The following is a 21,495-nucleotide window of genomic DNA, read 5'->3' as shown; positions in this document are numbered from 1 at the left end:
TAGGGTTTATGATCTCTATGGAATGTATTTAAGCCATTTGGAGGACTTAAAGACAAATATAGTATTCCTACAAAACACTTTTACAAATATCTTCAGGTTTGGAGTCTTATTTTGTGCAAGCAGCAACATAATCAAGATCTCTCTTCTTTGAATTTGTAATAAGACATTAGTCTAAGCTTAATAGATGCTAGAGGACAGGTGTCTCTACTTTATTCCTTGTTTGTAGAAAAGTGTAAAAACTCTTTGAACAATATCTGGCAAGCATGGAAAACAGATTTGGAACAAACTGTGTCAAGAGAGGAGTGGCCAAACTGCTCACACAAACTTCAAATTACTACAATACAGGTTCCAGATTCAAGATATTTAATTGTCATATATACAGATAAATATACATTTACACTATACACTGAAATGTTCTTTGCTGGTCCCCCAACCTTTAATCAACTAAAAGAAAAAGAAAGAACAGAGTATATGCAGATACGGATGACTGATATATAAGTCCACTTAGGCTACATCACTTCAACCCTAATTTCTCCGACATGTGCAAACATTCAAAAGGAACTCTATTTCATTTTATGTGGGAGTGTCCTCGGGTATCATCTTTTTTTAAGGCAGTGTTTGATATGATTGGTCAGATGATTGGTAATGAGGTTGTTTAAATTCCCAAACAATGGATTTTTCAAAATCTGTTCCGAAGATTTTGTTATCTCAAACAATCTTAGGTCCTACTTAACGTTTATTTAAAATTTTTTGGAAGCTATACTCTTTATTACATGTTAATGGAAGAACGGGTCATTTGACAATGGCATAAAGGAATGTATTTTTACTTTGCCCTTGAGAAGATTAGTTTATTTTCTAAGAACAAACTTAATACATTTTCAGTAATCTGTGTTGTTTTTTACGTGTGGCTAGTCCAGAAGGATATCCAGCTTGACATCTGGAAAGAGGACAAGTCTAAAGGTCACTTGGTAAGAACAACTGCTCTCCATGTTTCTGGGACTGCTTTTCATCCATTTTTATTTTCCAGTTTATTTTATTCATTGATTTTTTTATGTTTCACACACTGACTGAGAAAAGCAGGATATCATCAAAGTACTTTTTTAAATCACATGTTGTTTCACTTTCCACTCAAAGATAATAAGTACAATGTTATTGATTAGACGAGATGATAACTTCATGTGAACACAGATTACTATGACCATCAGGTGAACTGATGTTGGATATACACGCTAGGTAATCGAATATTCTTCGTCACTAATCCCAAAATGTATAAACATGCAACATCCCAGAACTCACAAACAAAAAAATATTACACACACGCACACACACACACACACACACACACACACACACACACACACACACACACACACACACACACACACACACACACACACACACACACACACACACACACACTTTGGAGCAACCAAGCACAAATCAAATCACACATAAAATGTACGCACTGAACAAATCTGTATACACACAAATATGCATGCAAAAATTACAGTGTAGACACACAAATAAACGTTATTACACACACACACATTTGTTATTTGTGTTTCTAGTTTAAACGTTTCTTTAACAGTCCTCCATACAGTTAATGTGCATGCCGTTGTCATACTATTAATCTCCTCAGTCATCGTTTTGACATTTTTGATTAATTCAACAATATGAATATCGAACGTCTCAGCAGACACTTAAAGCGTATTGTTTTTAATAATATTATATTATAATCAGTTTAAAACATCATCCAGGGTGGCTCACAGCCTATTTTCCACCTGTTTGACCTGTTGCCCTCCTACAGGTGCATCACACAAACAAACTCAGCAACAATCTCTGTGCCATAGCCATAACTGGGTTAAATTCACACATTAATTCATCCACACACATTCTGCATATCACAAACAACACAAATCAAATACAGCGAAACAACTGTGAACCTATTGCGTTATTCTTTCTTATACTACACTATATTTGGTTCTTGTTCATTTGCACTGAGAAGTGTAGCTCTCCATAATGACAACTATTCTATTCTATTCTATTCTATTCTATTCTATTCTATTCTAATTAAACTCATCAAACGTCAAACTGGAGGCAACATAGAGGGAGGGACTGGGTTTGATTGACAGCTGCATGCAGCCTCTTATGAACAGTGACGCCATGAACAGCAGAGCCAATCAGCTGCAGAGTGGGCAGCTACACAGTCCAAATTTTAGGCGGCGCGCGGCGGGCCGAAACACCGAGAATGAATATCCCGGTCTCAACCGGTTTCAACCGGTCCGTGGTTGGAAGCATGAGCTGAGAGGAAGAGCACACTGCACGCATTAAAACATCTCCGCTGTCCAACTGTGTGTGCGAAGAGAAACAGAAATAAACGCAGACTATTTCACTCCGTGGTTATGACCCGGAGTAGCGCTCAGTGAAAGTGTGCAGTTAGCCGAGCAGAAGCGTTACATTAGCCAGCATTGACTTTTCCACTAGCATGCTAGGTTGCTATTAGCAGGAGTCGGAGGCTATCACTGGTAGCCGAAGTGCGGAATGTTTAATGTTTGAGGACGAGAGACAATAGGATGTGGTAACCCGCGGAAGGCTTTTTAACATACCTCCAGGAGACGTTAAGTATACAAAGTGTGGGGCATCTTTTAGTGAGCAGCGGCTCGAGTCCTCCACAATAGCCTGTGCTAACAGTCAGGTGCATCGTAACGTAACCGAGTGCAATGAGATAACGCTGCGCGGTTTCCTACGAGTTCGGGGGATTGTAATCTCGTTTTTAACTTCAAGTCTCATCGAAGGAGCCACTATTTGTTTTCTAAGAGCGGCTAACACTTACAAGGTAAGTCGTTAACCTAACTTATCCACTGTGTGCTAACGTTAGCATCCACATTAGCATCCAAGTGAGTCATGTGTAGGCTAACTGCGTTCGCCAAACGTGACTCTACTTTACCAGTTTCTCTTACCGCTAACTTAATGTATTTGCTCTTGATGGTCACAAAGCCGGTGAATCGGTCAACTTATTTGGAAGTTAGCTTAGTGTAATCGTTGACCCAGTGGGGGCGCTGTTGTGCTTATGTGGTTTGCTTCAGTGCTGTCATATTCAACCACGAGGGCAGTGCGGATGGACAAGTTCAACTCGTTTCTGACTGACTGTTCCATTAATTATTACAATTCTCGTCTGTCAAATAGCATTTTGCATTGCTGTGAAATTGCGAAACATGGAATACCCCTGATCCCCCACGTGTTAGTTGTGTTTTTAACAATTTAGCATGTATGTCCAGGCGTGGTCAAGTAATCTCTTCCCCTCCTTTCTCCCTTCAGAATCTTTATGCCCGCAGAAATGACGATGTTGGCAGATCACCCAGCCAGGCAGCTGCTGGACTTCACTCAGAAACTGGACATCAACCTGCTGGACAATGTTGTCAACTCCATGTACCATGACATTGGATCCCAGGTGGGGACTTCTTCACTCGAGCACGAGCAACTTGTATTGGGACTGGCAGGGACCTGATCGAAAGCAGTGATTTTTAAAATATAATCAGTGTTTTCAGAGGGTTAATCAATATTATCACAATGAGATCGGAGTGTTTTTGTTCACGCATGCTGTGAACTTGTAAAAATATATGATACACTTAAAGGGCCTATATTATGCATAATTCACTTTATAATGGGTTTCCAACAGTAAAATGTGTTTTCATAGCTTGTGTGTGAGGTCTCAGAATTGAAGAATGTCTGACATCTCCCTCACTTGCTTGCTCCACTTTTCAGTAAATGTGTGCTCATACAGGAGATTTAGATAGTTTCCGTGATGTCACGTGGGGAAGTAACCACTCCCTCTGGTAGTGGATACTCACTTTGACCCTCGCACAGGGAGATAAAAACTGACAAAGATTACTGATATGCTGAATAAATTCAGTTTAATATGAAAAACTATAACAGTTGGCTTTAGAATTAGCAGGAGCTAGCATTAGCTACTTGGTAGTAACTATAACAACACATATGACCAAACTAAGTAACATATTCATGATACAGTGTTTTTAACCAACCATTCTGAAACACCCTCAAGAGTCTCAACGTCTTCAGGTGCCTCTCCTTTGGCTGAGATTCTGCTTCAAACTGTTTGAAAAACAGCGTTCCTACGAGCCATACGGATAAATCCACCATAAACGTTCGCGCATGGTACTGAGAAGCAGCACCTTCTCCCCAACAGAAGCATGGAGTAGACATAATAATAATAATAATAAGAATTAATAATAACTTTATTTGTATAGCACTTATTTTAAACAATGTTACAAAGTGCTTTTACATTAAAACCACAATAAAATTACAATGATAAAATACAGACAGACATGGTCAGACACAACTCATTGTACAGAGACAGAAATGGCCTGTTCTCAGTAGTGCCACTAGAGGGACTTTTAAACTGGATGCGATTCGGGACAAAGGCTGAGTTTGGGGAAATACACTTTGAATACAATGTTGTTGGACCTCTTGACACCAATGTGAAATTGGTGAAAAACTATAATATGGGAGCTGTAAAGATTTGTTGCCTGTCTGTTTTCTCTGTTCATCTATTTTAGCAACGGGTTGCCCAAGAGGTGCTCACCAGTCTGAAGGACCACCCAGATGCTTGGACGAGGGTAGACACCATCCTGGAGTTCTCTCAGAACATGAAAACTAAAGTATGATGTTTTCTTTTACCTTGTGATCGAGACAAGATCGCTCCAGTTTAAGCTAAAAAGGCTCGGCTCAGCTTTTAAATTTAATGGCAGTATCATATTTCACAACTATATCTTTGGTCCTTTTACTCCTGTAAGGTGACCTGAAAGGCACCTTGAAATAAAATGCATTATTATAATGATTGTTATTATTATTAAGACTTGAAACTTTTCTTCATCTTCTCAGTCATGTTATAGACGTGACGCCAAGTAACGTAATCCCTGCTGAGATGTTGCACTGTGTTGTTGAACCGCTACCTGTTCTTTTGTTGAAAGATTATAAAGTAATTCTTCATCATGGGACAAAACACAGCGGTAATCTAAGAATGCCACTGATTCAGAGTAGGAATGACGCTCATCTGAGCCATGTTTTTAAGGAGTACTTTTAATAATAACTTGTCTCGGCTCTCTGCGGTTGACCTAATTTTTCATCTCTTGGGATGATAAATTCCCCGGCCCTGCTTCAGTTGCTTCTCTCTCTCCTATAGTTTTTAAATGTGTTGCTGCTGTTAATTCATAAAGCAATCCAGTGTTGCATGTTTCTATATTTAACTTAAAATCTCAATAAATGTAAATAATGCTGTTTAGAAGAGTTACACTGTTGTCATAAGTTAAGGTCAATTTAATCACAGTTAACACGCACGTCAGACTTCCTTCAGGGTTGTGAGAGTTTTAGTGATCAGTGTTTAAAATGTAAACATTTTTTGTATTTATATTCACACTGATCTGCACAATCACTGTCATTCATTTTGATGTAATCATGATCCATCAATTGGTATTGAAAATGCTGAAGTGTTTTTGAGGCAAGTGTTCAGTGTTGTTTTCAGCCAGTGCTTATCTCTGGTATTCAGAGGCATTGTTACGTCATTAACCTGCACTTCAGTCAGCTTTTTTCAGAGAACTTGTTAGGATAATGACGACAGCTGCAGATTTCATATAAAGACGTGTATTTTCTACACTGTTGGATTTGTAAATGTGGGTTTTTGACATGTGCTGTGTTTGTCTGAAGAACATGGCTCATCACATTGTGGTTTGTGCATAGCTGTGTACACTGGATGTGTCACAAAAGAAACAAGACAGTGGAAATGTTTGTATGGAGAGGAATATTTTAGTTTGCACAGCTGAATTGTCTATTTTTCTGTCAGTATTACGCACTGCAGATCCTGGAGTCAGTCATCAAAACACGGTGGAAGATTCTCCCAAGAAATCAGTGTGAAGGTAAATGGAAACAACAGTTTTATACATGTGTTACTCTTGTGGAAACATTCCTTTACACATTTGTTTCATTGTCCAGGAATCAAGAAGTATGTCGTGGGGCTGATTATTAAAACTTCTTCAGATCCTACAAACATGGAGGTGAGCTGACTCGTGTCTCAGATTTTTGTGGCACTTCTTCAGTCTCAGTGGAGCTTTTTGGCTGCATTTCAACTGCCACTGTAATGTGACCTAATTCAGATGTTTTGCTCTTATGTGGCACAAATTATATCGGCTTTTGGACAGTGTAAGCAGGAAAAAGAAGCATACATTCAGATAGTTCGAGATCTGATACAGACCCCTTTCATATGTGGAAATAAATCAGATATGTGCCGATGAGACCGTGTAACCACACCATCGGATTTTCTTAACCTAGTATCTCTTAACCTCATCAAACCTGCAGTGTAAATGGGCCTTTAGTCAATGTGACTGTTTGTTTTGCAGAAGGAGGGAGTTTATATCTCCAAACTCAACATGATCCTCGTACAGGTAAATTAACACTGACGTTCAGAAGAATAGCCAACGCAAAGCGATACAGCGAGCGGCACACAGCTTCTCTCTTCTCCGGTTTAGGTTCTGAAGCAGGAATGGCCCAAACACTGGCCCACCTTCATCAGCGACATCGTGGGGGCGAGTCGCACCAGCGAGAGCCTCTGTCAGAACAACATGATCATCCTCAAGCTGCTCAGCGAGGAGGTCTTCGACTTCTCCAGTGGTCAGATGACCCAAGTGAAAGCTAAGCACCTCAAAGACAGGTACACGAACAATGACTTCTCATGTGGATAAAATAGGGATCACATTTTTCCTCATATATAAATCATGGTATCTTTTTCTGATGCTGTCAGTTTGAAAATGTACATACATCAAATGTGCATTTTTATCAGTTTAAATAAACTTAAGGAGTGTTTATTGACTTTCTAGTTTGACAGCTTCCATAGCTGCATGCTTTTTAGTACAGGGTCACTCACACAACCCCCTTTGTTTTGAATATTTTTATTATTATTTTTCTTTTATTATACTTTGCCTCAGCAAAGGAGTAGCTTTGCTTGACTGTTTTCATAATAAGACATCTATATGAATATCTGATTCATTCATAGGCAATAATTTGCATTTATTGACCAGAGGCTCAAAATGTAACACTTTCACTCACTTGATTCATCGAATTGTCACATGTTGTAATGTGTGCTATAATTTACTTTTTTTAACATTAAGCCTGGACTTGCTTCATAAAGTCCACTTGCCTGTAAGATGAGAAACGAGGCTAATCCAAAGTGTCCAACTCTTCGTTCAGCTCTGATCTCTGCTCTTTGTTTTCCAGCATGTGCAACGAGTTCTCCCAAATTTTCCAGCTCTGCCAGTTTGTGATGGTAAGACAAGGTTGACACCAGATCTCACAGTTCTCGTACCTTTCTCTGAAGGAATAAATCAATCAAACTTTGAATGAATTTTCCGTGTAGGAAAACTCCCAGAATGCCCCTCTGGTCCACGCCACGCTCGAGACTCTACTTCGCTTCCTCAACTGGATTCCTTTAGGTTACATCTTTGAGACGAAGCTTATCAGCACACTCGTCTATAAGGTGAAGTGTCAAAACTCATTGAGTACAATACATTTCTCCCGCCTGTTGACATAATGAATATTATTTAGCTTTCTAGTGCATAAAAATTACCTAAATACATCTGAAATGTCAAAATATTTGTATCAACACAATACGCTTCACTTATTTTATAAACTGTAATGCATTGTAATCTTAATTGTGGTAGGTTTTCTTTTTTTCTTGAAAATATCGCATTGTTTATACAGAAATGGTTGACTTTTGCTCATACAAGCACTCAACATTTTTTTCTATTGTGTTGACACTGAAAATATAAATACATGAAATATTTCCATTAAATCAAGTATGTTTAATATTTTTAAACTTGGGTGCTACAATTTTCTCCTGCTAAACACACAGTAGAAAAGTTAGTTTTGATTTAATTCTTTCTTGCAGGTTTATAGTTATTGTAGAAATATCAAGAGCAGAACAGTGATGATCACTGATTTTCAAGTAAAACGGCGAAAGTTGCACCAGAGATCAGCGTAGACCAAAGTGTGCTGTAAGAGATGGAAATGATCAGTTGTTTGTACAGTTTGAGTAGCAGCTCCTAGGAAGTACATGTGACTGCTCAACAAGTTTTGTAATCTGTGCGAGTCAGAAAACTAAAGGATTTAGCCCTGAGGCCACCGTGAGCTTTGGACCTGGATACAAACATGACCTGTGTTTTCAGGCGCAAAGCTAATGCTAGCTTCAGGGCTAACTGTCTTTACGTTGGCTCAGCTGTTGGAAAGCAAAACACAGACCTCAAGTCTATGGCTTATAGTGGAGTATGTTTTTGTCAGTATTTCCAAGTTAAACTGTCATTCCTTTATGAAGACCACTGCACCCACACTCTTCCAGTAACACTTTTATCTGCTGATGTATGCTGAGCAGCTCCGAACACTCACAGAATTTGTCAGTCAGATTGATTGGTTTATATATGCACCAACAATATCTGATTCAGTCAGTGGCTCAATCCCATAATGCTTTGCTCAGATGTCGACCTTTTGTGAAGTATGCATTTCAGAACCAATTTCCTTGTTCAGCCTGATCAGTAGAGGATAATTATGTTTGAGACAGTGTTGTTCTGAATATCAATTACAACAAAAAGCAGCTCACTGTAACCCTTGATATTTCTTCACTATCAAAGAAAAGTAACTGGTAACTTGTCCGCTGTAAAAGAAAGATGTTTATAATGAGTCACTTGACAGGGTAGGATTATAATAACATTAAAATAAAGACCACAGCGCTGGATAAAAGGACTAAGGAATCCTCTTATAAACCCATAGGATTCATTTTAGCTGTTATGTTTTCATGTGAAATTGTTAGGTTTTTCTCTGTAAATGTGCCGTGAAATGACTTGTATTAGGCACTATATGAATAATAAGTAAGAAAGTTGAATTGAATTATATGTTAGCTAACAAGAACCTTAATTCAACTTGTCTTTCAGTTCTTGAACGTGCCAATGTTCCGCAACGTCACACTGAAATGTCTGACGGAGATTGGCGGAGTGAGCGTCAACCAGTACGAGGAGCAGTTTGTCAACCTGTTTACCCTCACCATGTGCCAGCTGAAGCAGGTACACAGTTGTGTTAAGGCAAACTTTAAGGCCCCGTTTCCACGACCATGTTTCAAGTGAAAATGCATCCTTTTCATTCCAGAAAGGTTTCATGTTTACATGGCACTGCTCTAAAGACGGTATTTACATGACATTGGCAGAAATGCTGACAATGTAGTTAGCATGTTGGGCCACTAGTGAGTGCTGGTTGTTTTTGCAATGAAACCACACACACAGAGCAGACAACACTTGGCGCAGGGCTCCTGCATGTGCACTGAGCTGGGTGGGGTTGGCAGGTTGTTGGTGTTCACTATGGTTAGAAGTGTTAATTTGTCCCCTCTACAGTTGTTGTTCCTGTTTTGAAAATGTTCATATGAACACAAGACAAACCAGACGAGAGTGTTAATGCAGCTTTCGGATACAGTGAAAGATTTTCCTTCTCTGGTCGGGAATTATTTTTGTTTCGCAGCTGTGTTAGCATCCACAGCTGCATTGTCAAGTGAAGTTAATCACTTTCCCACAATGATTGATCAAGTAAAAAGGACAGGAATGCTGCAGTGTATTCTGTATGATTTTCCGAAACAATCAATTCACTGAAACCTCTCCGCACTTCTGCACAGAGAAGCTTCGAAGAGACAGCTTTCTGACTTCATTCATAAACACAGGGTGACTTATGTGGTGTTGATCAGCTTTCACATGTCACCATTCATTAATGTTCATATAAACGACAACAAGATCAATTTTAATCCTCACCCTCACTCTGATCATACAGCCATCATTGGGTTTCAATTTATGTATTTAAAAGATGAACAAGCGGAAGTGATGACACAAATTGTACTTGTTGCGTACGTAGTGCTCAAGAAAAGGTGAAGAACCACATGCATGGTATCTGCGTGTTAGGTGATTTGCTATGGTTCTTTTAATCCAGCAACAGTGGTGAAGAGTCGGTGTGGATTTAGTCACGTGTATTGTGAAGTATTCCAATTGTCTTAAAACTTCCTAACTTGAAATAATGCTGCTTACTCAGGTTTTAGCAAATAATCACAAACATTTCAAATCGGAAAACATGATAAACATTTCCAGTATAGGTGTTTGTAGCTAATCAAATGAATAAAAAAAAAACACGCTACTCCACTTTGAAGAACAGATTATTTCAAACTGACACAAAAGCAGAGCCGTATGTATGCAGGTCTTTCAAATGGCCCAAAAATCTGCTTTAAAAACTCTTTAATATGATGCAGGCAACCTCATGGAGATCTGGAACAACAAAAACACACAACTGAGATTCTTTTGTTGCCTTTTTGTCTGACATTAAACACACTAATCAGTTTTCAGTCAGCATGGACACACACTTTCCTCATGAAGGCGAAGGTAAATGGCTCCCCCTCCCTGCAGCTGCTGGGAAATAATTCTAGTGCCGTATCGATATTGTGTGAGGTTTGAAGCTTCCTGAGAAGATGTGTCGAATCATCTCCTCACAAGATGAAAAGTACACGATTAATGATGAACAGAGGGCCTTAAATCTGATTACATCTTATTAATCAACTGTTTATTCTCTTGTGAGTTGGTAACGAGACAAAAGTCCACTTGTATGGAGAGTAGTGTTTGTGGACACGTTAATTTTTCATGTGGTTTAAAATGAAACTTGTATCTTTATTCCTCAAACCCACTGTAGATGAAATATAAATTAACTGGTGAAACAACGTTTAAAAGTGATTGAAGAAGGTGAACTTCAGAGGGTTTGTGGTGTTTTGCCAGATGCTGCCTTTGACCACAAACATCCGAGTGGCCTACTCCAATGGGAAGGACGACGAGCAGAACTTCATCCAGAACCTCAGCCTGTTCCTCTGCACTTTCCTCAAAGAGCACGGCCAGCTCATCGAGAAAAGACCAAACCTGCGGGAGACACTCATGGAGGTGAGACCACATGCTTTTTTTTTTTTCCCCTCTCCCAGCTGTCCAAACATCTGCAAATCCACTTTTTGGTAAAACATCACAGTAAAGGTAACCTCAGCAGACCCATCCGTTCACAACGAGGGTCCTGGAATGAGTGTAGCTCATGTCTGGTAAACAAAAAGTTTCTTTTTCCTCCTGTCTGTGTCTTGTGTGTCATTGCAAAGGTGTAGTCACATTTGGAAGCATTTTTAGTGGGACGGGCAAATCCTTCCTGTGGCTTTGTCCACTCAAACAAATACAGATCCTCATTTCAGGAGGAGTGGAAATAACGTCCACCTACTGTGCAGCCATGTCACCAAGTCTGGCCAGATCCATGTCTGCTGTGGTTACGAGAACAGATGATTATCTCAGTGGGAAGCTGTGAATGAATAGTGAGAATAAACTCGGACGTGTAGATGTAGAAAAGAAGCAAGTTAAAAAAACATCAGGGTACGTTGCAATTGAGTTTAAGAGAAATTCCCTAATTTTTGCAAAAAAAAACTAAACCTACTGAGATGTTTTGTTCTCTTCACTCTTCTACATCGTGCACAGATGCAAGGAAAGATTATTATTCTCTTAAGCAAAAACACAGTGTGCACTGAAGTATTTTCCTGCTACCATCTTGAGACGCATTTACAACGCACGCTGTTCGCACTACAAAGCCTCCGTGATCAGATGCGTCCCAGAACACCCCGGGAAGTGGTTTGAGTGGAAGTGCTTTGTTGCCTGTTCACACTTGTCTTTAGGACTCAGCACTTTTGATCTGATCACCTGAATCGCATGTAAACGCCTGGTGTAAATGGGCCCATGGAATACATGGACATTTGTCTCAGGAGAATATTCAATGTTCCTACACCAACAAAGCTGAACAGAAAAACTATAATAAACAAGTCTTTGTGTTTATTCTGTCTATACTCAGCCGTGTGTTTGCAAAGAGGCGTTTGAGGAGTGGAGGTTGTTTGGAAAGTGCTCAAAGCCTTTAAATAACTAGTGAAACATTTCCTCTCTGTGTTCTTTCTTTTATTTACAAGGTTTTCAGGGATTCAATGACATGACCCTAACTAATTGACGCTAATAAATAATTTATCTTTAATTTGAACGCAGAAGAGTTCTCATTGTTGGTTATAGCATTTTCTCCATTTGGATCTTTTGTGCTGTGTTTGAAGGAAAACTAGTTCAATGACATTTCAAGATGGTTAAAAAAACAAGTTCTGAGTGCTGGTTGCAGATTTAATGACCACATTTTGTCTCGTCTCCAGGCCCTTCACTTCATGCTGCTGGTGTCAGAGGTGGAGGAGACTGAGATCTTCAAGATCTGCCTGGAGTACTGGAACCACCTGGCAGCAGAGCTCTACAGGGAGAGTCCCTTCTCCACCTCCAGCACGCCGTTGCTCTCTGATGTTCCCCCACGCAGACACCTCTACCTGCCTGTACTCTCTCAGGTCAGCCCAACCTCTATCACATTCATCAGCTTCCGGTTTGTGTCTCTGTTGTGCAAAGGGAGTGTTTAGTGTCTCTATTAATGATTCGCTCTTCTCTTCTGCAGGTGCGTTTGCTGATGGTGAGCCGTATGGCCAAACCAGAGGAGGTGCTGGTGGTGGAGAACGACCAGGGTGAGGTGGTCCGGGAGTTCATGAAGGACACTGATGCCATCAACCTATATAAGAACATGAGGGAAACGCTCGGTAAGCTGGGTCAAATTCTGTGCTTTAGTCTCTAGACCAGCAATTTATCTTTTTTTTTTCGTTTTATTTTTATTAAGGAATTCCTGCTATAACTCGGGATACAAAATAGAAACAGAGACTAAAACGACTACATACTGCCAAGGAGTTACATCTCAAACTGTCCATCCCAACTTAGATTTGTGTCTTTGTGGCTTTATTGGGTTCTGAAGTCCATTTCTATTTCTCTTCAAGTTGTGCTTCTTGTAGTCAGTTTTCGCATCATATATATTTCTTTTACATTCTCTATCCAATGACTCTGACAAGGTGGGTTCACCCCAACACATTTTCTTGTGATTGCTGTCTTTCCAGCTAGCAACAGTATTTCTAAGAAGTAATTCAGTTTTCTTTACATTTCCTTTGATCGTGTTGAAATGACACAGATCTAGTACCATATAATCAGCTTTTGCATACTATCATGTACATTTTCCCCAAATATTTAGATTTTACAACATTTCCAAAATATATGTGAGTGGTCTGCTTCAACTGATGCACATTCTCGCCATCATGACGCATTCTTATTCAGATATTTACTTTTAAACTTGGGTGTGATACGGGAAAAAAGAAAGGATTAAATTCGTCCAAGAGAATTCCCTCCATGTCTGTGAATAGTTACCTTTATTTGTTTTGATGGTGCACTTTGAAGTATTTGTGCCTAGCTTATCCTGCTGTAATACTGGATTTCAACTGTGTTTGACACTATATTTCTATCTTTGCATAGTTAATGATTATCAGGAAAAAAATAAGACTTATTGATGATTGTAAACTACCCCTGTTTATTGCAGTATTTAGCTGCATCTATGTGCTAATAGGAGCCAGTTTGCTGGTTTTAACATCGGTGCAAGTAATCTTTGTGCTTCCTCCTCTTTTGTGCAGTATACCTGACTCATCTGGACTACGCCGACACTGAACGCATCATGACCGAGAAGCTCCACAACCAGGTGAATGGCACTGAGTGGTCTTGGAGGAACCTCAACATGCTCTGCTGGGCCATCGGGTCCATCAGTGGAGCCATGCACGAGGAGGACGAGAAGAGGTTCCTGGTGACTGTCATCAAGGTACAACTAACGTACTACAGGATTTGTAAGAGCAGCAGACATTAGTTCCCTCTGAGAGTGGTAAGGAACCGTCTGCTGTGTGTCTCCACTCAGGACCTGCTCGGCCTATGTGAACAGAAAAGGGGCAAAGACAACAAAGCTATAATAGCATCCAACATCATGTACATCGTGGGACAGTACCCTCGATTTCTGCGGGCGCATTGGAAGTTCCTCAAGACGGTCGTCAACAAGCTGTTTGAGTTCATGCATGGTAAGAAATGGGAAGGAACCAAACAAGACTTATTTCTTTTAAATCGAACTAATCCGAGAAGTTACAGCCAGGGGTGTCGTGTTCCCTGGAGAAGTGGATAGACTCGATTTCTGCCTTTTAAAGAAGCCCAGAAATGCCTTCTTTTTTCTTTTTTTTTTTTTAAGAAACGGTGACATGTAAAACTACTCTGTTAACCCACCTTTCTGCTAATTTGTGGCTGCTGCTGTTACCTGAATTGTGATGTGCTCGTGAATGATTGGGTTTCTCTGCGGCCGTGTTGCACAGAGACTCACGACGGCGTGCAGGACATGGCCTGCGACACCTTCATCAAGATCGCCCAGAAGTGCCGGCGGCACTTTGTCCAGGTGCAAGTGGGGGAGGTGATGCCTTTCATCGACGAGATCCTCCACAATATCAACACCATCATCTGTGACCTGCAGCCCCAACAGGTCAGTCCCAGACTCTGTCAGCATCACAACGGTCACATGAGCTTAAGTGGTGATGCTGTGTAAATGTAGTAGCTGTTGGTAAACCAAACTGCATTGAAATTGGGTGAAAAGTGAGTGCTTATCTAACCCTTCTCTTTGTGTGCAGGTTCACACGTTTTACGAGGCTGTGGGCTACATGATTGGAGCGCAGACTGAACAGGCCGTTCAGGAGCTCCTAATAGAGAAATACATGCTTCTGCCTAATCAGGTGTGGGACAGCATCATCCAGCAGGCCACCAAGGTACGGACAGCATGATTACCACCTTTGAATTATGTGATGGTGCTACGATACAGACCGTAGCCCAGTGATATAATGGTTTCTTTCCTATGTAATGTGCCTTTGTTGTGCAGAACGTGGACATCCTGAAGGATGCAGAAACGGTGCGTCAGCTGGGGAGCATCCTCAAGACGAACGTCAGAGCCTGCAAAGCTGTCGGCCATCCCTTCGTGGTCCAGCTGGGACGCATTTACCTGGACATGCTCAACGTCTACAAATGCCTCAGTGAAAACATCTCCTCAGCTGTTCAGACCAACGGTCAGCTGCTGCCCACCCCTTCTCTTTATATACATTTTGCACAAGAAATAAGTCGGCAAAGTTTCATACTCTGCTCTACTGCTCATCACCCAGTTTAAAGTTAATGTGGCGCCATATGAATGGAAACAACCAGGCTTTCCAGTGGTAGAAGATGTATTGGCAAGAAGCCTTGTTACAAAGAAAAGGTCTACCAAACCCTATTTTGTTTAGTCTTTGTACATGGTTTAGGTTTGAGCTTACCATACAGCAATTCAATCATTTTCTTGAATTTTTTTATTCTTTAGATATATCTGCAGGTTGCAGATATATCTAAAGAATAAAAAAATTCAATTTCGTAAGCTGACAGACAATTGGAACGAGCATGTAAAAATAAGGGAAAAAAATAAAACGCGTAAATACTCAACAAACTCTGTAGCAGAGAACCAGCTTATGTTATGTCATTTATTGTCTGATCTGTATGGGCTTATAAACTCAATCCAACAGTTCCAACATTTATCTAACATGTTTTGAGTCTCGAAGCAAATGTTTATTTCTCCATAACAAACATATTGTGCATCACATTGAAACTGTCTTCTATCAAGGGAGGGTCCGGACTTATCCATTTTTTGATAACTGCTTCTTGCTGGAAACACAAATACAAGACTCAGATGTTCAATTAAAAAAAAAATATATAAATAAATCCTATGTTTGGAAAGATCAGGTCAATTTGAGGAAAGGTACCGTGGATAAGGTGTCAAGCTTCTGGGCCCAGATTGGACAGCCAGTGGATCCACTCTGAATCTTGCAAGATTTAAGAATTTATATTTAATGGAGCTGTAAGTGGACTAAAAAGAGTATAATTCCCCCTTGACAAGATGCATGAGATGTATCAGGTCTGTCTGTCAGTTCTGTCTCTCTGTCTGTCTGTCTCTCTGTCTGTCTGTATCATCCATTCAAACTGATTTTCATCTTTACAGGTGAAATGGTGACTAAGCAGCCTCTGATCAGGAGTATGAGGACAGTAAAGAGAGAGACATTGAAGCTGATATCGGGCTGGGTCAGTCGCTCCAACGACCCTCAGATGGTGAGTCTCAGCTCGTTTTGATCGATAACTGTAAGAACTCCCTGAAAAGGTCCGGCTGAAACACAAAATGATAAATATGTTTGAAGATCTATCACGAGGTTTTACTGTTCCTAATTTGAGAATCTTGTCCTCTGGGGTAGATCAGGATCTGAGTTCAGATAATTGACATTAAACATGGATGCTAACACATTTCATTTTGCTGTGTGGCTCAGGTGGGAGAGAACTTTGTTCCCCCCCTGCTGGAAGCGGTTCTCATTGACTACCAGAGGAACGTCCCCGCTGCCCGAGAGCCAGAAGTCCTCAGCACCATGGCAACCATTGTCAACAAGCTGGGAGTCCACATCACTGCAGAAATTCCCAAGATCTTTGATGCCGTCTTCGAGTGCACTTTAAATATGATCAACAAGGTCTGTTTGAGGCGTCCAGCTGTGTTGCCATGAGAACGGTGTCAAATTACTGCCCACAATGATGAACTTCTCCTTTGCTTCTTCTGCCGTCAGGACTTTGAAGAATTCCCAGAACACAGAACACATTTCTTCTACCTCCTCCAAGCTGCCACCTCACAGTGCTTCCCAGCCTTCCTCTCCATCGTCCCGACACAATTCAAGCTGATCCTGGACTCCATCATCTGGGCCTTCAAGCACACCATGAGGAATGTGGCGGACACAGGTCAGGACCCGCTTCAGATCAACATCAAGCTTTCACTCCAATACAGAGATATTTAGATGGGCTTTAAGTTGATTAGATTTTTAAAGACCAGTTCCATCTAAGTAATAGTCGCACATCAGATTTTGAGCCGGCAAATGTATGTGAGCAATGAAGAGAACATGTGACCAGTCAACCAGTAAGCAGACAGACTCTTGTCTGCTGGCTGTAAACAGACTGAAGAAAAAAAGACACTTAAGAAATAAAAAAAAATCCATTAATAGAAAGCGGTTCAGAAAAAGAGAATAAATAGAACTTTCTTCGAATAATTAAAAGCTTTTATTTATATATACTATTTATATTTTTTTAAGGTCTGATGTTGTCTGTCCATCAGGAGATTGTTATACCAGTAATTTAATATGGAGTGAATATGACCGCAGTAGAAAATGGAGAAATATAACATGAATGCAAAGTAAATTCTTGCACCTTTTCCCTCAAACATAAATGTTAGAAATGTCTACATGTTCCTGGTTTTAGTATAAAAGTTCGAAACTTTCATTGCTTTGTTATTAACACTTCTAACACATCTAAATATTTCTGCAGGTCTTCAGATTCTGTACACGCTGCTGCAAAACGTGTCGGCAGAGGAAGCCGCCGCTCAGAGCTTCTACCAGACATACTTCTGTGACATCCTGCAGCACATCTTCTCCGTGGTCACTGACACGTCACACACTGCAGGTAAAACATGCACTCTGCTGCCTACAGGAGCGTCTGTCAGTACTGTTAGACCTACATGAGCTCCATTTTCTAAACATTGTGATAAAATGAGAAACTGATGACCTCCTGTACCTCTCCTGTAGGTCTGACCATGCACGCCACCATCTTGGCCTACATGTTCAACTTGGTGGAGGAGGGGAAGGTAAGCGTCGCTCTAAGCGCTGCCAGTCCTGCCAACAACCAGGCCCACGTCCAGGAGTACATCGCCAACCTGCTAAAGACGGCGTTCCCTCATCTGCAGGAGTAAGTAGGCTTTAGGCTACACGGCAGGATTAATTCCTGTGTTTCCAGGTATTTAGCAGCTAACTCATGAAACGGGTCCCTTGGGCAAGACACTGAACCCCAAACTGCTCCCATTGGAGTGACAGCGTCTTGCATGGCTGCAGCCTACCATGGTGTGTGAATATGTGTGTGTGAGAATGTGATGAATCATGTAAAGCGCTTTAGGGCTGCTCTCAGCGAAAAGACGCTATGTAAGTAAGTCCATATACCATTTACATGATGTCTAGATGTGCTCAATTGGATTCAGGTCTGGGGAACGGGCAGGCCAGTCCAGAGCATCAATATCTTCATCATGGAAGAACTGTTGACACACTTCAGCCCCATGCGATCTGGCATTGTCCTGCATCAGAAGGAATCCAGGAACCACTGCACCAGCATCTGGTCTCACAATGGGTCTGAAGATCTTGTCCCGGTACCTAATGGCAGTCAGGGTACCTCTGGCTACCACATGGAGGGAAGTGCAGCCATCCAAAGACATGCCTCCCCACACCATTACTGACCCACCTCCAAAGTGTTGGGCTGTAAGAACAGGCCCCACTTGTGGATGTTGGGCCCTCATAGCACCCTGGTGAAGTCTGTTTCTGACAGTTTGAGCAGAAACATCACATTAGTGGCCTGCTGGAGGTTATTTTGCAGGACTCTTGCAGTGCTCCTCTTCCTTCCTGCACAAAGGAGGAGGTCACGGTCCTGCTGCTGGCTTGTTGCCTTCCTACGCCCCCCTCCACGTGTCCTGGCCTGGCCTGTCTCCTGGTATCTTCACTCAACCCCAACCCCCCATATTGAGTGTGCATGTGTGCCCGAGTGTGAGGCGGAGGTCGCGCGTGCCGGAGCAGCAGCAAAAGTGCAATTTCTAAGTTCACGCAGCGCCTCTTTTTATCCAAATTGAACAAAAACGGTCTCAGTCGTCAGTGGTGGTGTGTGCTGAAAGAATTATCGTTTGTGCAGCTTTAGTTTTTCAGATGTTAAACAATATGATGATCCTAATTAAAATTTGATAGATTCCAAGTTCATTTTGTTGTAATGAGCTGTTCAGTTTTCGGCCTCAGTGTTGTGGCACAGCTGCTGATCTTACGAAAGCAGTGGACAAATTCAGAAACACAGTTAAAGTCCACTGATCAAATTTAGCACCTTGTAATGACACCCTGAGGGGCCGAATTCAACCCTCTGGTACACTTTGGGCCCACAGGCTTTGTGTTTAACACCCCATGTTGCTGTTTATGGCTTTTTCCGCCAATGTTGTCGCATCCAGCTCCATTTATAAAACCTCAACTTCAATATCGTCCACCAAAAGAAAAACTAGGTTCTGAAGCTAACTGTGAATGTCTCGTTTCCAGCGCCCAGGTGAAGGTGTTTGTGACGGGCCTCTTCAGCTTGAACCAGGACATCCCAGCCTTTAAGGAGCACCTGAGGGACTTCCTCGTGCAGATCAAAGTGAGTCATGAGGAAACGGTAACGGGATCTGTGAAATCAATGAGAAAAATATTTACATGACAGATTTGAAGTTGAATCTATTAAACAGGGATCAGTTTATCTCTGATGAAGAAACCAGTCAGAGAAGCTGTTGGGACGATGTGTAGCTGCTCTATCAGATTAACTCTTGTTGACTGTTTTAGAGTAACTTTCAGGGACTTGATTTTAAGATGTCACTTTAAATGGTGAAAAATGTGACAAATATCCCTATAAGCTTAAAAAAAAAGAGAGAAAAGAAATTCAAACAGTAGACATGTACTAACAATTTTTGATCTACTTTCTATGATGCTGATGTTTTGTTGATTATGCTGAAATGACCAATTCTGCCAGAATAATTATCAGTAGTGTTATTTCTTGTTGTTGCTTAAACATGACCAATGTTATTTGATGGGAATTGAAATGATACTTTAAAAAGAAGTTGTCTGGGATCAACAAGATATTATAACATAAAACAAACAGTATTGAATATGGACGTGTTTGTTGTCAAGTTGGCCTGTCAAGGTGATGCCTTTATTGTAGATCTATGTCAAAACTGCAACTCATTACCCGGGGATACACGCTTTAATGCAACTTGTTTCAGAAGGTGTGTGTGTGTGTGTGCAAAGATTGATCAGTGCAGACATCTACCACAGGCCAGCTTGAACCTCCGCCTGTGTTTTCCCTCCTGCAGGAGTTTGCCGGCGAGGACACCACGGACCTGTTTCTAGAAGAGAGGGAAGCATCTCTGCGCCAGGCCCAGGAGGAGAAACACAAGCTGCAGATGTCTGTGCCCGGCATCCTCAACCCCCACGAGCTGCCCGAGGAGATGTGTGACTGAGGCAACGGCTCCGAAGGAGGAAAAGGTCAAAAGGGACGACGGACGCTTCCCGTTCATCAGTGGTTTTCTTCTCGAGTGTTTGTGTGCGAGTGTGTGTGTCTGGAAATAGAATGAGAAGCCACAGGAAGGACCTTAGCACTCGGTTGTATTTCGACCAAATCCATGTCAATATGTAAATGAGGACAACCCCCTCCCTGCCCTCAGCACTGTTTTGTGTTTTCCAAATTTATTTTATACAAAGGTATTTTTTGTCACATGCCATCTTTTTGTTGAATGGTTGCTCTGAAAGCTTTAATGGCACAGACGTTTTGCACCTGCATGGAGTTGAAATGATTAAAATTTCATTTGAGTCCCTCTTCAGTCCACCTCCTCTCCCATTTGTTTATATGTAATATAAAGTATTGAGAGTCTTGCCGTTACTGGACAGAAAGCTCTGGGTTCAGAGACGCTCGAAGCGGTCCATTCAGACTCGCTCGCTTCCTCTGTTGTCTTGTTTTTGGTTTGTGTGTTTGTTTCTTTTCTCCTACCGAGTCTGAGCTGCAGCTGCTCTGCTGGTGAGCGAGGACGAAGGCTGTGTGCATTACAACCTGTTTGTAAAGTTGTCTTAGTACTCTGAGAATATAAAGTTGGCTATTTTTACATGACGGTCTGTACAAGTCTGTTCTTTCTCACAGCTTCCGGGACAGAGAGCTTTCTTCAACTACACACAAAGTAAGGAAATGTGTGCTTGGTAGCTTCCTGGCAATACATCATAAGGCAATGTGTTAAACTAGATCAGAGGCCTGATATGATCGGTAAAAGAACATCAACTCCAAATGTTTTCCTTTATTTCAGCTAGAGAAGCACACGATGAAAATATTACATTTACTTAAATATCTGTATACCTGTACAAGGTAATTGTTTTTCATGAAATGGTTCGTGCATGTTTTCTATTTGTTACTCTTATTTGACATTGACATGAAAACATTATTTGGCAAATTTGTTCTGAAATCTGCCGTTTCCCCTTTCGGACTAATATGAGCCGTTTGGTTTTTATAATTCCAGCTTTCACTGGCTGGTGTTCTGGTATTCTCACTAAAACAGTGCCATCTCCAGAGAATAGCTTAAATTTAAGGGTAATGTTTTGAGTTTTATTAGTATCAGTCTTTATCCATAAATTCTTTTAAACAATAACTTGTAGTACAATCCCCATCACACAATAAGGCTGAGAACAGCGATTTCCTAATAAGATAAGATATCCCTTTATTTATCTCACATGTGGAGAAATTTGCAATGTACCTTAAGGTGGATTTATCGCTATGGCTTGGGCATTGTTGATTGCTCGTGGAAATGCTGTTCATCCACTATAGTAGT

General features: G+C 41.0%; 1 protein-coding gene across 1 annotated transcript; it reads left to right on the top strand.

The window, feature by feature from the left end:
- Positions 1 to 2,203: 2,203 nt before the first annotated feature.
- xpo1a (exportin 1 a) lies at positions 2,204 to 20,781 on the top strand. Its single transcript, XM_080463534.1, has 25 exons — positions 2,204 to 2,836; positions 3,319 to 3,451; positions 4,578 to 4,679; positions 5,861 to 5,933; positions 6,010 to 6,071; positions 6,414 to 6,458; positions 6,543 to 6,724; positions 7,288 to 7,336; positions 7,427 to 7,546; positions 8,994 to 9,122; positions 10,860 to 11,018; positions 12,296 to 12,478; positions 12,583 to 12,721; positions 13,634 to 13,815; positions 13,909 to 14,065; positions 14,351 to 14,514; positions 14,660 to 14,794; positions 14,905 to 15,088; positions 16,045 to 16,151; positions 16,364 to 16,558; positions 16,652 to 16,820; positions 17,400 to 17,534; positions 17,657 to 17,816; positions 19,190 to 19,286; positions 19,996 to 20,781. The coding sequence occupies exons 2-25, from the start codon at positions 3,326 to 3,328 to the stop codon at positions 20,140 to 20,142; spliced, it is 3,201 nt and encodes a 1,066-aa protein (XP_080319660.1). The 5' UTR covers positions 2,204 to 2,836; positions 3,319 to 3,325; the 3' UTR covers positions 20,143 to 20,781.
- Positions 20,782 to 21,495: the final 714 nt, after the last annotated feature.

This window comes from Lipophrys pholis, assembly GCF_963383615.2.
Source record: "Lipophrys pholis genome assembly, chromosome: 5".
NCBI lineage: Eukaryota > Metazoa > Chordata > Actinopteri > Blenniiformes > Blenniidae > Lipophrys > Lipophrys pholis.
The sequence above is the reverse complement of the archived record's forward strand: the minus strand, read 5'-3'. Positions and strand labels throughout refer to the sequence as shown.

Bases quoted from the DNA above. Each gene is read 5' to 3' on its own strand.
- xpo1a (XM_080463534.1), top strand. From the start codon at position 3,326: ATGCCCGCAGAAATGACGATGTTGGCAGATCACCCAGCCAGGCAGCTG. The intron at 16,559-16,651 runs GTCTGTTTGAGG...TTCTGCCGTCAG, and splicing joins CTTTAAATATGATCAACAAG to GACTTTGAAGAATTCCCAGA. The intron at 16,821-17,399 runs GTCAGGACCCGC...ATATTTCTGCAG, and splicing joins GAGGAATGTGGCGGACACAG to GTCTTCAGATTCTGTACACG.